The 15,974-nt window shown below is 39.8% G+C and overlaps 1 protein-coding gene across 1 annotated transcript in view; it reads left to right on the forward strand.

Moving 5' to 3' along the window:
- Positions 1–15,974, forward strand: part of LOC128698404 (uncharacterized) — a 77,822-nt gene that overhangs the window by 60,531 nt on the left and 1,317 nt on the right. Inside the window, exon 3 of the mRNA XM_070080307.1 lies at positions 12,159–15,974. This exon is cut by the window's right edge and continues 1,317 nt beyond it. Coding sequence (XP_069936408.1) covers positions 12,159–12,866 — 708 coding nt within the window. The 3' untranslated portion in view covers positions 12,867–15,974. The remainder of the gene's footprint in view (positions 1–12,158) is intronic.

A 15,974-nucleotide genomic window follows, 5' to 3' on the forward strand; every position in this document is an offset into this window, starting at 1 on the left:
ACTTAGTTTTATTCTTAATTGTAAAATATTACAAATTATGAGGTAAGTTGGTATTATGGCTAAGTGACTAAATACTAGTTTATGAGTTTACCAATGTGAATGCTTTTGTTTTGGCACAGTATATAGTTTCATTATTGGAGTATCACAGGATTCATTATTTTAAGACTGAGATTAATATTTCTGTTTATGGTCAAATGAGTGAGCGAGTGTAAGTGTGAACCACCAGGTGGTATTCGTGTAGTTAGTTGACGGGGTGTATCAGGGAGATAAGATGTTTTCTAATGGTAGTTTTGAAGGTGATGAATGTGTCTGCAGTTCTAGAGTTCTCAGGTAGGGTATTCCAGATTTTAGGGCCTTTGACATACATTGAATTTTTGTAAAGGTTTAGTCGGACACGGGGAATGTCGTAGAGATGTTTGTTTCTGGTGTTATGCCTGTGGGTTCTGTCACAACTATCAAGAAAGCGTTTTAGGTCAAGGTTGATATTAGAGTTTAAGGCCCTGTAGATATAGATTGCACAGTAGTAAGTGTGGATGTACTGAACTGGGAGTAAGTTTAGATCTTTGAAGAGTGGGGGGGGTGTGCTGCCAGGGATGGGATTTAGTGATTATTCTTACTGCAGCTTTTTGTTGGGTTATTATTGGCTTTAGGTGTGTTGCTGCAGTTGATCCCCAAGCACAAATAGCATAGGTGAGGTATGGATAAATAAGTGAGTGGTATAGTGTGAGAAGGGCATTTTGCGGCACGTAGTATCGTATCTTGGAGAGGATCCCAACCGTTTTGGATACTTTTTTGGCTATATGCTGGATATGGGTGCTGAAATTCAGGTTGTTGTCAAGGTATAAGCCTAGGAATTTTCCCCCATTATTTCTGGTAATTAGAGTGTTGTCAATCTTAATGTTAATTTGTGCATCTCCTGCTCTGCTACCAAACATAATATAGTAAGTTTTGTCAGTGTTAAGCGTAAGTTTATTGGCTGTCATCCAAGTCGATATTTTAATCAGCTCCTCATTCACATTGGTGTTGAGGGTGGCAAGATTAGGGTGAGAGATGACATAAGTCGTGTCATCAGCAAAGAGAATGGGTTTCAGGTGTTGGGATACATTTGGAAGGTCATTGATGTATATGAGGAAGAGCAGGGGACCAAGGACACTTCCCTGCAGAACTCCAGTATCAAGTGGCCGTGTTGCTGATGCTGTGTCTTTAATGGTGACGTACTGATACCTATTAGTAATGTAAGATTTGAAATAAGCAAGCGCATGGCCTCTTATACCGTAGTGGTCAAGTTTGTGGAGTAGGATTTGGTGGTTTACTGTGTCAAAAGCTTTTCTTAGGTCAATAAAAATTCCTAGTGGATATTCCTTATTTTCCAATGCTGTGTAAAGCAGATCTAGCATTTTTATGATTGCATCATTAGTGCTTTTATTTTTCCTGAATCCAAACTGGCAGGGGTTGAGTATGTTTTGAGCCGTTATAAATGAATACAGTCTCTTGTACACGAGTTTCTCAAAGATTTTGGATAGCAATGGTAAGTTAGATATTGGCCTATAGTTGTTTAAGTCTGTGGGGTCACCACCTTTATGTATTGGTGTAACCCTTGCCATCTTGAGTAGTTTCGGGAAGGTGCTAGTCTCTATTGACTTGTTAAAAAGTAATGAAATAGCATGCGAAAGGACATGGGCCGCTCGCTTGTACAGTAATGGTGGGACATGAGACAGATTCCCCGAGTTATTTTTAAGTGACTTTATGATCCCAATGACTTCCGTGGGCTCAGTTGGTGCAAGAGAGAAGGAATTAGGGAAATTTCCATCTAGGTAGTCCCCGGCATGGGCATTGGTATGTGGGATTTTACTGGCGAGATTAGATCCTATGTTTGAGAAGAAGTCGTTTATCTTGATTGCTGTGTCAGTGGGATGTAGTGGTGTTTCATTAGGTTTAGTTAGGACAATATTCTTGGTTTTTCTCAGTTTGTGGGTCCCTAGAATCTGAGAGAGTGTTTTCCAGGTCTTTTTTATATCTCCTCTAGTGTCTGTGAATCTACTGGAGTAGTATAGTTGTTTGGCTTTTTTTTTTTTACTTTGGTGAGAGCTGATGAATAGTGTTTAAGAGTATCTTTGTGTATTAAGCCCTGTCTATATTGCTTTTCATATTGGTGTTTCTTGTCTATGGATTTCAGAATGGTGCTGGTTAGCCATGGGCAACCAAGCCGTTTGTTTGTGATCTGTTTTGTTTTTATAGGACAATGTTTGTTGTATAGTCTAAGTAATTTGTTAAGAAAGATGTCTGTCCAGTCATCAATACCGTTGGCCTTGGAGAATTCTGTAGGCCAATCAACAGTCTCTAGTTCAGCTGTGAACTTCCTTACTGAGGCCTCGTCATGGAGTCTAAATGAGACTTTGTTGTATTCAAGTGGTGGTTTACTAATGTTTGTCAGGAGGAAGGTAGGGTAGTGGTCTGTAGTGCTATCTGTGATTATCCCTGATTTAAGGGGGGCTAGTATATTGGTCCATATGTGGTCTATTATGGTTGCACTTGTCTCAGTGAGCCTGGTTGGTTTAGTTATTGTTGGTATGAGAAGTGTGTTGTTCATATTGTTGATGAAATCAGTTACAGGCTGATCATCTAGTAAGCCAAGGTTGATGTTGAAGTCTCCAGCTAAGAGAAGGTGGTGCTTATTCATTTGTCTGTTTGTTATTAGTGACTTTAATTTCTCACTGAAATTTGGGATGTTTGTGTGAGGTATCCGGTAAATGGCACCGATTGTTATAGGTGTCTTAAGGTTTTTTACAGTAAAATTAGCAAAAATGTATTCCCCTTTTCTTCCGCAACTAGGGCTAATTTCATTCATACAAGTTGTACTTCCTTATCCAGGTCCCTATCATGGAAATTTGATTCAATGTCACCTTCCAAATGCATGTCATTCCCAGAATTTTCACTAGTGTCAGCCATTTTGGGAAATAATAGCACCAAATCTTGCTATCAGCCACAGAACTTACTGATATAAAATAATAAAGCACATAGCAAAGTACATATACTGAAATAGTATATTAACAAGGAGTGATTAAACAGGATTGCACACAACAAGAAAACTCTGGCAGAAAAATGGAGCTATTGCACCTGAAAAGGAAAATTATTCCTAGAAAATTAGGTATTCAAAACCCACCCTAAAACTCAGCAAGATTGTACCTGCAAGGGTAAATTATGCACAAACTATCAGGTATTAATAACACCCTAAAAATCAACAATATGGCACAGAAAGGTAAATTATTCACAGGGTATTAATTAATGATAACACTCTAAAAACCAGCAATATTACAAACAAAGGTAAATTATTATTTTAGTGTGAGTGTTATAGTGAATGGTTCCTCTGACCAACCCAGTAAACAATGATTATTGACTTTCCAGGTTGCAAACTTGAATTACCACATAAAATTTGATAATTCTTCCATATACAGGCCCCCATGTTACGCAGGAAATGTGGGATAGCTGGGGCCTAGGTAAAAGTTACACACATCTCAGGCATAAACTTGGCCAGCCAGGGCTATCCCAGTCAAAACAGAAAGCGCTAAACCAGTATTTGTTACTTCAATGGGTTGGTTAATTAACCGAGGGTTACGCAAAAATCCTAGTTATGAAAATATATCTATTTATTCAACCTAACACTACATACACACTCTAGAAAACACCTTCATGTATCTTCTATCCTAAACGCCCACATAGCGGGCACAAGCAGGCGGCTGTCCAGTCCAGTAACCATAACACTCTCCTCGCTCATCCCACAGCACCCTGACCATGTCAGAGCCTAGCTGAACATACAGGGAAACCATAGAAGAGCCTATGGCTTGAGTTAGCTAAACAAATGGAGTAAACAACTACAAACTTAGCTTAAATACACAGTATCTCCGACGCCAGCCTCCACACCATGCTGACTCTACGTGACTGCCCCAAGCCACGCTTACCCCGCGTACCCGAACACAGTTGGAAAATAAATACCTAGCAGGATTTCTTTATAATTATAGTTTAACCTACTTTACAGTACCCCTAAAAGCACCTTATGAATTATAAAATTATGCTTAACAATTATAACATTCCTACTATTATGACTCCCTGGTCACAGACCGGGCCGCGGGGGCGTTGACCCCCGGAACTCTCTCCAGGTAAACTCCAGGTATTGTATATACATTACAATGTCATGCAGAACCCTGCATAACACATAAACACATCAGTGGGTGTGGGTGGGTGTGAGTTGAACCTGACTAGCTAGTGCTACTTGGTCAGCTGCCATGTTCCTTCCTTAAGTGAATGTGACCTGACCTGAATAGGTTGGGGCATTGGCTTAAGCTGGTGGGAGACTTGGACCTGCCTGCCTCATTTTTTGTTTGATCTAATTTCCTTATTTTGAACATAAGTAGCCTGGGCAGCTTCAACTATACTCTGAAAAAATGTCTTATTGGTAACCGTCACCACCTACCTGACACACAGGATAATGACAAGTCAGGTCAGACTAGTTCACCTACCTAACCCACAGGATAATCACCAGTCAGGTCAGACTAGTTCAGATACCTAACCCACAGGATAATGACCAGTCAGGTCAGACTAGTTCACCTACCTAACCCACAGGATAATGACCAGTGAGATCAGACTAGTTCACCTACCTGACTTATAGGATAATGACCAGTCAGGTCAAACTAGTTCACCTACCTGACCCACAGGACAATGACTAGCCAGGTCAAACTAGTTCACCTACCTGACCCACAGGATAATGACCTGTCAGATCAGACTAGTTCACCTACCTGACCCACAGGATAATGACTAGTCAGGTCAAACTAGTTCACCTACCTGACCCAGAGGATAATGACCAGTCAGGTCAGACTAGTTCACCTACTTAACCAAGAGGATAATGACCAGTCAGGTCAGATTAGTTCACCTACCTAACCCACAGGATAATGACCAGTCAGGTCAGACTAGTTCACCTACCTAACCCACAGAAAAATGACCAGTCAGGTCAAACTAGTTCACCTACCTGACTTACAGGATAATGACCAATTAGGTCAAATTAGTTCACCTCCCTGACCCAAAGGTAAATGACCAGTCAGGTCAAACTAGTTCACCTACATGACCCACAGGATAATGACCAGTCAGGTCAAACTAGTTCACCTACCTGACCCAAAGGATAATGACCAATTAGGTCAGACTAGTTCACCTACCTGACCAGCAGGATAATGACAAGTCAGGTCAGACTAGTTCACCTACCTTACCAGCAGGATAATGATAAGTCAGGTCAGACTAGTTCACCCCAACCAGGTAATTTTTCAACCCTCTTTATATGGCCAAGCGAAAGTCAGGGATATTTACTTGGTTGTAGTTAGTAATGTAATTCAATGATGTATAGAAACTGAATGATTTAGATCACAGATTATTTCTTCTAGTTGGTTCTGCCACAAACTGTTTTAAAAAACATTTCTGGATCATACCAGTAAAGTCGTTGGACTCAAGATTTCCTGTAAAATTATTCCGATCAATTTGTCTTAAGCTAAAATCTCCCATTAACTCAACATTTTCGTTAAGAATTAGACACATGTGCAATATATTGGTACCTACTTTATAGACGTTTAGCCATCCAGTGGGTTTATCAGCACAATACATGGACATAATCTTTAGACTGAAGAAATGTGGCAGACGAAAACATTGTCACTGATAGTGCGTGACCAACTTCCACTGAGGAATCCCGCTTGCCAGTAACATTGCCTTCGTCTGTTGCTTCTCATCTGACTCCAGTATATAAGTGCCAATCTTCCTGCCAGTGTTCAGATTCTTTATGATTACCATGTTCATCACCTGCTCCTAGGTTAAGGGATTGATTACCTTGTCTTCAACTATCTTCTGTATATATTTCTACAGTCTTCAGATTATGTCCTTGTATAGTACTGATAAAGTCACGGGATGGTGAAACGTATACAAAGTAGATACCCATATAATGCATGTGTCTAATTCTTAACGAAAATGTTGTGCTAATGGCAAATTTAAACTTTAGACAAAATTATTGGCATTCTGAGGTATCCTGGCAATTTATGTCACCTACATCCTTCGTACTGTAATGTATTTGTTTCCCACACACTCCCATACCTATATCTTTTAACTTTTTAAAGTCCTGGACAACTCAGCAAGGGGCCCCTCGACATAGTTGGCTACCATTATCACCTCTGTTCCCATAATATGTTTCACATAGCAATCGTCCCAGTTGTCAATAAATGGGGATGCAAGTTCTCTGCAGTACCTGTCTAGCCAGCAATTTACACCAATTGCCCTAGACATCCATTCATTGACCAATCTTTTTCTAAGTATGATTTGAACCCCTCCCATAGCCCTAATTAAATTTATAGCTGTCCTATACTTATTTAGCAGCTTCTGTCTTCTGTCATTCACATTATTGTTTTCATCTGACATAATATCATCCAATCTGTTGACTATGTCACCAACACCAGCTCCTGTCTCTTCTTCCTATCTCTGTTACAGACTGTATGGTTAATATATTTTAGCTGCAAGTCACAGACCACAATGATATTTCTACCTGTATTAGCAGAGGAGTTAGTGGCACCTTCACTCTCACTGACCAATAAAGTACCATGGTTCTGCTGAACAGGGAAGTCATTCCTTACTTTCAAATTGGCTCTTTTACCAATCTTCACTCTGATTTTTCTTTCATTACTGGAAACTTCTACCCACTTGTAAAGACTGGCAACCTGTTCCTCACTGCTGGTAACCTGTTTCCCTTTATATAGCCCAACGACCTCACATTCGGTGAAAGAAAACAATATAATTTAAGCTAGAGGAATAAAACAAAGACAGAGACAAGAAGATTGTACATCAATACACTTAAAAGGGAAATCTTCCATACACCTTAGAACACAAGATATAACAGGTGGGATCTCAGTCCACACACCTACAATGTTCAGTACATCAGGAGAGACAGTATTAGCCTTGGTAATTGACACAAAGAAATTGGTTTAGAAAGGCACGTGAGCAAATACTAGGATTTATTTATTATGAAACATTTCGATCCTGGGATCTCTGTGTGTTACAAATTATCAAGGTCCCAGGACCAAAATGTTGTCTAATAAATATGGTCCAGTATTTGCTCAAGTGCCTTTTTAATCATGAACCAAAAGGAAGGACTCCACGTCCACACACCTACAATTATATTAATATAAGATGGAATTATCCTCACACCTCAACTGTCAAACATCACCAGTGAGAGCAATAAAGAAGTATACACTCACCTACAACTGTCAAACATCACCAGTGAGAGCAATAAAGAAGTATATACTCACCTACAACTGTCAAACATCACCAGTGAGAGCAATAAAGAAGTATACACTCACCTACAACTGTCAAACATCACCAGTGAGAGCAATAAAGAAGTATATACTCACCTACAACTGTCAAACATCACCAGTGAGAGCAATAAAGAAGTATATACTCACCTACAACTGTCAAACATCACCAGTGAGAGCAATAAAGAAGTATACACTCACCTACAACTGTCAAACATCACCAGTGAGAGCAATAAAGAAGTATATACTCACCTACAACTGTCAAACATCACCAGTGAGAGCATTGAAGAAGTATACACTCACCTACAACTGTCAAACATCACCAGTGAGAGCAATAAAGAAGTATACACTCACCTACAACTGTCAAACATCACCAGTGAGAGCAATAAAGAAGTATATACTCACCTACAACTGTCAAACATCACCAGTGAGAGCAATAAAGAAGTATATACTCACCTACAACTGTCAAACATCACCAGTGAGAGCAATAAAGAAGTATACACTCACCTACAACTGGATACTGTGTTACTCTGTTAAAGCTCTGCTGTAACTGAGATGTGTTGGAGGATCCCCTGGTCAACAAAATACAGGGAGAATTCTTTAAATTTAGTCACAAACTTTCACAACCAACTTAATAAAAAAAAAGTCCAGTAGATTTCCTTACCAAATTGTTATGCAAAGTCTACTCACCATCACTAATGCACGAATGACTGTCTAACTTCCAGCTCTTTTCCGAACGAAGGAATCTAGATAAAACCCCTGCTGGGTGAGCAGGGAAGACGGAGCAGGCGAAGAATAGTGTTTGAGAAGAGTGTCTTCAGTCGTAGAGAAAGTACCAGGGCTAAACCCAGCAGTTAAGCACTCTTGGGGCAAAATGGAAAATAGGAGCAGACTGTGCTAGCAGCAGACATGTGTTCATTGTAGGTCTTGAAATAGTTGGGGAGCCAGCCTGGTCACATACCGGGCCGCGGGGGCGTTGACCCCCGGAACTCTCTCCAGGTAAACATGAGAGGGCAGCAGTCAGAATCTCAGGTGAAGGCTAAGACGACCCTAACCTCAAAAGAGGTGAGGGTGATCTTAGGAATCAATATATTGACATTAAGAGGAACATTAAAGAAGGAATAAGAAAAGCTAAACGGGACTATGAAATTAAAGTTGCTAGCGATTCGAAAACTAACCCAAAAGTTTTTTTCCAGCTTTATAGAACAAAAGTTAGAGATAAGATAGGTCTCCTTAAAAATGACTCTGGGCATCTTACTGGCAAGGAGAATGAAATGTGCTCGATTTTTAATAATTATTTTCTCTTTTTTTTCACACAGGAGGACACTAACAATATCCCAGTAATTATTTTTTACAGTGGGCCTGAAGAAGATAAATTATGTAATATCAAAGTTACTAGTGAAATGGTGATGAAACAAGTAGACCGACTGAAACAAAATAAATTGCCAAGTCATGATGAGCTTTCTTTCAAGGTTCTTAAGGAATGCAAAATGGAACTCTGTGAACCATTGACTAATATTTTAATTTATCTCTTAAAACAGATGCAGTGTCTGATATGTGGAAGATGGCTAATGTAATTCCTATTTTTAAAGCAGAGGACAAGTTATTACCATCAAATTACCGCCCAATAAGCCTGACCTTAATTGTAGAGTCAATTATAACTGGTGTTATAAGAAGCCATTTGGATAAGCACAATTTGATTAATGATATTCAGCATGGTTTCACGAGGGGCCGATCCTTCCTAACTAATTTATTAATCTTCTTAAGAACATAAGAAAGAAGGAACACTGCAGCAGGCCTACTAGCCCATGCGAGGCAGGTCCAATTCTCCAACCAGCTTATGCAAATGCCTTGACCTAGTCAGGTCAGTCACATTCACTTAAGGGAGGAGCACAGCATCCGACCTAGTAGCACAAGCTAGTCAGGTTAAACTCACACCCACCCTCACCCACTCATGTATTTATCTAACCTATTTTTAAAACTACACAACGTCTTAGATTCTATGACGGTACTTGGGAGTTTGTTCCGCTCATCCACAACTCTGTTACCAAACCAGTGCTTTCCTATATCCTTCCTGAATCTGAATTTTTCCGATTTAAAAACCATTTCTATGAGTCCTGTCTATGCTAGATATATTTAGCACGCTATTTACATCCCCTTTATTAATTCCTGTTTTCCATTTATACACCTCGATCATATCCTCCCTAATTCTACACCTTTCAAGAGAGTGCAGATTCAGGGTCCTCAGTCTATCCTCATAGGGAAGATTTCTGATACATGGGATAAACTTTGTCCTCCTCCTTTGTACGCTTTCCAGAACATTTATATCCATTCTGTAATACAGTGACCAAAACTGTGCAGCGTTCCCAGTAATTGAGGTGTTTTATCTCAGTTATGTGTACTGTGAAGGCTCTCTGTTCATTTTCTAGGTCAGCAATTTCACCTGCCTTGAAAGGTGCTGTTAGTGTGTAGCAACATTGTGGATAAGAAAGAACAAGCTATCTGAAGAGTGTCATCATGGGCTTGGCATCCCTAGTTTTGAAGGTTCTCATTATCCATCCTGTCATTTTTCTAGCAGATGCGATTGATACAATGTTATGGTCCTTGAAGGTGAGATCCTCCGACATGATCACTCCCAGGTTTTTTACATTAGTTTTTCGCTCTATTGTGTGGCTGGAATTTGTTTTATACTCTGATGTAGTTGTAATTTCCTCACATTTTCCATATTGGAGTAATCGAAATTTCTCATCATTGAACTTCATATTGTTTTCTGCAGCCCATTTAAAGATTTGGTTGATGTCCGCCTGGAGACTTGCAGTGTCTGCAATGGAAGACACTGTCATGCAGATTCGGGTGTCATCTGCAAAGGAAGACACGGTGCTGTGGCTGACATCCTTGTCTATGTCGGATATGAGGATGAGCAACAAGATGGGAGCGAGTACTGTGCCTTGTGGAACAGAGCTTTTCACCGTAGCTGCCTCGGACTTTACTCTGTTTACTATTGCTCTTTGTGTTCTGTTTGCCAGGAAGTTACAGATCCATCTACCAACTTTTCCTGCTATTCCTTTATCATGCATTTTGTGTGTTATTACACCATGGTCACACTTGTCGAAGGCTTTTGCAGAGTCTGTATATATTACATCTGCATTTTATTTGACTTCTATCGATTCCAAGACCTTGTCATAGTGGTCCAGTAGTTGAGACAGACAGCAGCGACCTGCTCTAAACCCATGCAAAATCGCTGAAAATAATTACATAACATGAGAGTATCTTAGCCTATTTCTGGCCTGTTGCTGAATCACTGTAAATACTTAAACTTTTGTGTGCAGATAAATTATCTAACTTAGCCTAACTTGTGTAAATCACTGAGAACAAGTACATTAGCTAACTTAGCTTAACTTACGTAAACCACTGGGTACATCTATACTAGCTAACTTAGCCTACCTTACCTGATTTATCTGGTAAGTCATCGTGGAGTTTAGCTATGTTAAGACTTGATTAGTCTGCTAAACCAGCTGACTCCACATCCACATTTGAAGGACCAAATAAAATGTGGGAACTTGTGAGATGCCAACTTTGGCAATCACTGTTGACACAGATAATATAAGACCTCTCTGTCCTGTCCTCACAAGTGCCCTTTGGATACACTTTGTAATGGGACTTACTTGTTGTGGAGTCTACCCAGGCTAGAAATGCCCTGATTCTACCAGGCTAGTGACTTCTATATGACTTCTCTCTCTTGGATGACATATGCCTAGAAGATTGGTTACTGTTATCATTAAAAAGATATTAACAATCCCGGCAAACATTGTAGGTTTCCCTGTATTTATTTGGGTTTCTCTAATTAGTATTCATGTAAACAAAAAGATTACTAGCTTCTGGCCTAATATTCAAGGGATGATTATTCAGCAGTCCTGGCTGTTATTTACCTTGGTTTGGGCTCTTGGGCCGCACCTAGCCACAAGCTAAACTATTCCCGTTGTTTCCCAGCTAGTTATGATAAATACTGAAATAATGCCATAAATGGATCTGGCACAGAAACTCTACTTAAGGACCGTTGGGAAGACCTCTGTTTCTTCACTGGCTACCAAAGGGAGAATTTAATAAGAGAGCGTGGGAGCTGGGAGCTCCTGTAAGTTGTTATCCCCACCACTGCTGATCCAGTAGAATGCTGATGTGTTTGCTAACCAGCCATCTCTACCCTGTTAAGGAAGAATTTACTAGCTAACACTATATGTCTCATATGTTTACCTAACATAATAATGTTTAAGGCTTTATTATTAATTCTAATATTATTTACTAACGATTAAAACCTACCTCAGTTTTTCCTTAAGGCCAAAGTCTACCAATTAGTACGTTAATCTCTCAGTTCATGTACCTAGATGTGTGTTAGTGGACTATAAGGTAGCATCTGACTCTCACCATCCCTGTGACCACAGCCCTAAAATATTTACATATGAAATAGATGGTAGGAAAATGGTAACAAATAAATTCGTACACTTTAAGACACCTGCTGGCCCTGTTCACCTAGCAGTAAGTAGGTACCTGGGTATTAGCCGACTGGCGTAGGTCACATCCTAGGCACAAAATTAAGCTAATTTCCCCGAAAAGTTCTACATTTATAATAAGGAAGTTTGTGTACAAATGGGGCCACAGCTTTATGAGGTTCACATTGGTTTTAGGCATTATGTTTTATAATTTGTTAAATTAATATCAAATAGTTATTTTCACTGTTAAGGTCTCTTTTTATATGATGCTGGAAATACTTCAGTCATCTTATAAATTATATAATGTATGATCTGATATGAGTGCTTCCCCTCACAGGATAACAGGCCTAAGTGCGAAGCCTGTGATGAAAATTATGACAAAGTTCAACGACGGCCGAGGTCACTGACGTGTGGCCACACATTCTGTTCACAATGTATTGAAGAATCAATTAAAAAAGTTATAACTTGCCCCACTTGCAAGGCAGAGCACAGAGCTACAGCTGTGACACAGTTTCCAATCAACTGCGAAATTGAGGCTTTGATAAAGGATTTTAAAGGTGCACAGCTCACCTCAGCTGAAGCTCTGTCAGCAAAGCCTTGTCAAGATCGCACAAAAGGCATCAGCAAGAAGTTATGGTCTTCGGTACAGGAACACAAGAGCAGTATCAGTAACCTTATAACTAAGTGTGAAGAAGCACTATCCCAGCTGGTCCAGTACCAGGGGCAGGTGAGGGACTGGAAGACCCAGCATCACCAACTGCACGACAGACTTCATGAACTGGTGGAGAAGAACAAGGCAGTAATAGAGCTCCTGGAACAGGAGGATACCCGTGTGGTGAATATGGCAACAGAAGGAGAAACAACAAAGAAGCAGTTGCATACTAGGCTGGAGTGCCTCGACACAGTCAACACTGCAAAAGAAATCGCCATAACCATTAGTGAAGATAATCAGTACAAGATGGAGGCTGAAGATTGGACCCAGAAGTGTCAGGAAGACTTCCCAGACGTCAGCACTGTCTACACCTCAGTGAAGGTACACTGCTAAAGGCCACTGTCATTGTAATGAAAGTAATAATTGTGCATTATATATGCTATAGATTTTAAAACACTTCATCAGCAATATTTAAGCCTTTCTTTCTTAAATGTTTAAAATAGATGTACTTTCCAATTAGTGGTGTTTTAAATTTTTATCTTTTTAAATACAGATATAATTTGATAACGTTTTAGGCTCAGAAGAAAGTTGCTAATTATGCAATGCATTTCAGGCAGACTAATCATAAGGCTTTTATACTACTTAAACCTAGACCTAGTATATAATAAATATTATTGAGCATCAATACAGATTGATCAATATTTTACAATCACAAGTAAAATGAGACAAGCTGTAAGAGATGAGTTGGTCATTTAAAAATAAATTATATTAGTTGAGTGACCTGCGCTATGGAGAGGTTGAACTAAGGTGATGATATTAAAGCTGGAGAATGTACACAGTTAATGGATATAACATTTATGAGAGATCAAATGAGTTCTTTATAACATTATAAATAAAGATGTTAGCAGATGGGGAACTTCTGGCATTTTCAGGCAGTTAGCTCCGCTTTTTTTTAATATTTATATGGAGTCTTTGAACAGGTTGAGATGTAAATATGAAATGTGACATATACTGGATACTTGTATAGTGTGATGTGTTGCAGCTCTCCTGATACACCAGAACCTCTGGGTCATTGTTTGTATTGTGTGTGTGTGATGTGTTGCAGCTCTCCTGATACACCTGAAGCTCTGGGTCATTGTTTGTATTGTGTGTGTGTGATGTGTTGCAGTTCTCCTGATACACCTGAAGCTCTGGGTCATTGTTTGTGTTGTGTGTGTGTGATGTGTTGCAGCTCTCCTGATACACCTGAAGCTCTGGGTCATTGTTTGTGTTGTGTGTGTGTGATGTGTTGCAGCTCTCCTGATACACCTGAAGCTCTGGGTCATTGTTTGTGTTGTGTGTGTGTCATGTGTTGCAGTTCTCCTGATACACCTGAAGCTCTGGGTCATTGTTTGTGTTGTGTGTGTGTCATGTGTTGCAGCTCTCCTGATACACCTGAACCTCTGGGCCATTGTTTGTGTTGTGTGTGTGTGATGTGTTGCAGCTCTCCTGATACACCTGAACCTCTGGGCCATTGTTTGTGTTGTGTGTGTGTGATGTGTTGCAGCTCTCCTGATACACCTGAACCTCTGGGCCATTGTTTGTGTTGTGTGTGTGTGATGTGTTGCAGCTCTCCTGATACACCTGAACCTCTGGGCCATTGTTTGTGTTGTGTGTGTGTGATGTGTTGCAGCTCTCCTGATACAACTGAACCTCTGGGTCATTGTTTGTGTTGTGTGTGTCATGTGTTGCAGCTCTTAATACAACGGAAGCTCTGGGCCATTGTTTGTGTTGTGTGTGTGTCATGTATTGCAGCTCTTAATACACCTGAAGCTCTGGGTCATTGTTTGTGTTGTGTGTGTCATGTGTTGCAGCTCTCCTGATACAACTGAACCTCTGGGTTAATGTTAGTACTGAGAGCTCTGTGACTTAGTGTCCACAGTAGATATTCTCAATATTTTGAACTAACACAAATTTAAACTTTTGAATAAGGTTGATATGTGTTACCTGGAGCTTGAGTAATTATTCTGAGATGATTTTTGGTGAGTAACAAGGAGTTTAAAGTGATTTAACTGTTGGTAATCACCCGGTGGCACATATACCAAAGATGAGGTATGGATATATCAAACAGTAGTACAAAGTTAGCAGAACCTGTAGAGAACCTACAGCGTGCCTCGTTGTGCTCCGGGTTTTCTGGTGTTTTCACGGTCGCTCTTACGTGCTAGAACTTTAATTTGTGCCATCAATCCTATACGATACATCCCTCTAGCGCCTGGAACCAATCTTGGGCGGAAAACATTATATACTCAGTCAAAAAAGGAGAATTAGTGTGCACATCCTAGCAGAGTTTACTGCCAGAGGGGAATCATAGGCCTGTGTCCCGTGTGAAAAAATAATAATAATTGAACTTTTCGTGTCAGAGGAAAGAAAGTCTCCCTGATAACATTGAATATACACAGTGTATAGTGTATACTACAGTGGCTCCCTAGTATAGATAATAGTATATAGATAATAAAGGCTAAAGTGTCATTTGAAAACAGGTGAATTTGTAAATGAAGTGATAAGCCTATAGAGGCAGGTGCCAGAAGTCGCCAGAAACTTACCACAGGCCAGCTGTTTTTAATAATCTTCCTGGCTTGCTAGTGTACTCGCATATAATCTAGTGATACCAGTGAAGAGCAGAATACAGTGTTGTAGTAGCAACTAACCAGTATTATAATGGTACTTAGTGGAGTGGAGTGACTTTCATTAGTTTCTTTTTTCTTGAAATACCAGACATATACTGTGAATTTCATATAACCTGTAGTTACCAGCGGTCGCAATATACACAACGAGAAGCAATTATTACTCCAGAAAAAGCATCCTTCCTCCAAAATTTGCACCAGTCAACTATAGTGATAATATAGCATTTATTGTGGTGGAGACGGAAAAAAATTAGAAAAGCTAGATACAGCGATTGATAAACAAGGGTTGAGGTCGACCGTTCGTCATTGTAGGAGTTGCCAGCAGTCACCGGCTCTTCAACACGCAAGTTATACTTTTGCATCAATCAAATCACATATTACTCGGGTAGATAATTTCCAGTAGATCCTTCATGTGTTAGCTCAAATCACCGACCAGTATGGTTTAAATAAGTGACCCACTGATCAGATCAGATCGACTGGTCCGAACCCTTGACTGGTCCGAACCCTTGACTGGTCCGAACCCTGGACTGGTTTCAAACGGTTTCGTTGGACAATAAAGCAGACTGTAAACGGATGGGGTTGTAGGCGCTCTTATAAACACAAACATTAAATATATATCAGGAACGTGCACGGTAAGCTGTCCAATATACAAAAACAGTTAGAAACAGAAATACAAATAGCTAGAGCTTCATTTGAGGAGGTTAGTAATAGAATATTCAAGAGGTTGCTAGTAGAATTACAGTAAATCAACCATTCAAATCATTATGAAGCTGTGTGTAGTCTGTGGTTAGTCAAACAAACGGGCTTCCACATGCATAAATTGTCATTTTTGTGGAAA

Source organism: Cherax quadricarinatus, unplaced genomic scaffold (genome assembly GCF_038502225.1).
Source record: "Cherax quadricarinatus isolate ZL_2023a unplaced genomic scaffold, ASM3850222v1 Contig301, whole genome shotgun sequence".
NCBI classification, from domain to species: Eukaryota; Metazoa; Arthropoda; class Malacostraca; order Decapoda; family Parastacidae; genus Cherax; species Cherax quadricarinatus.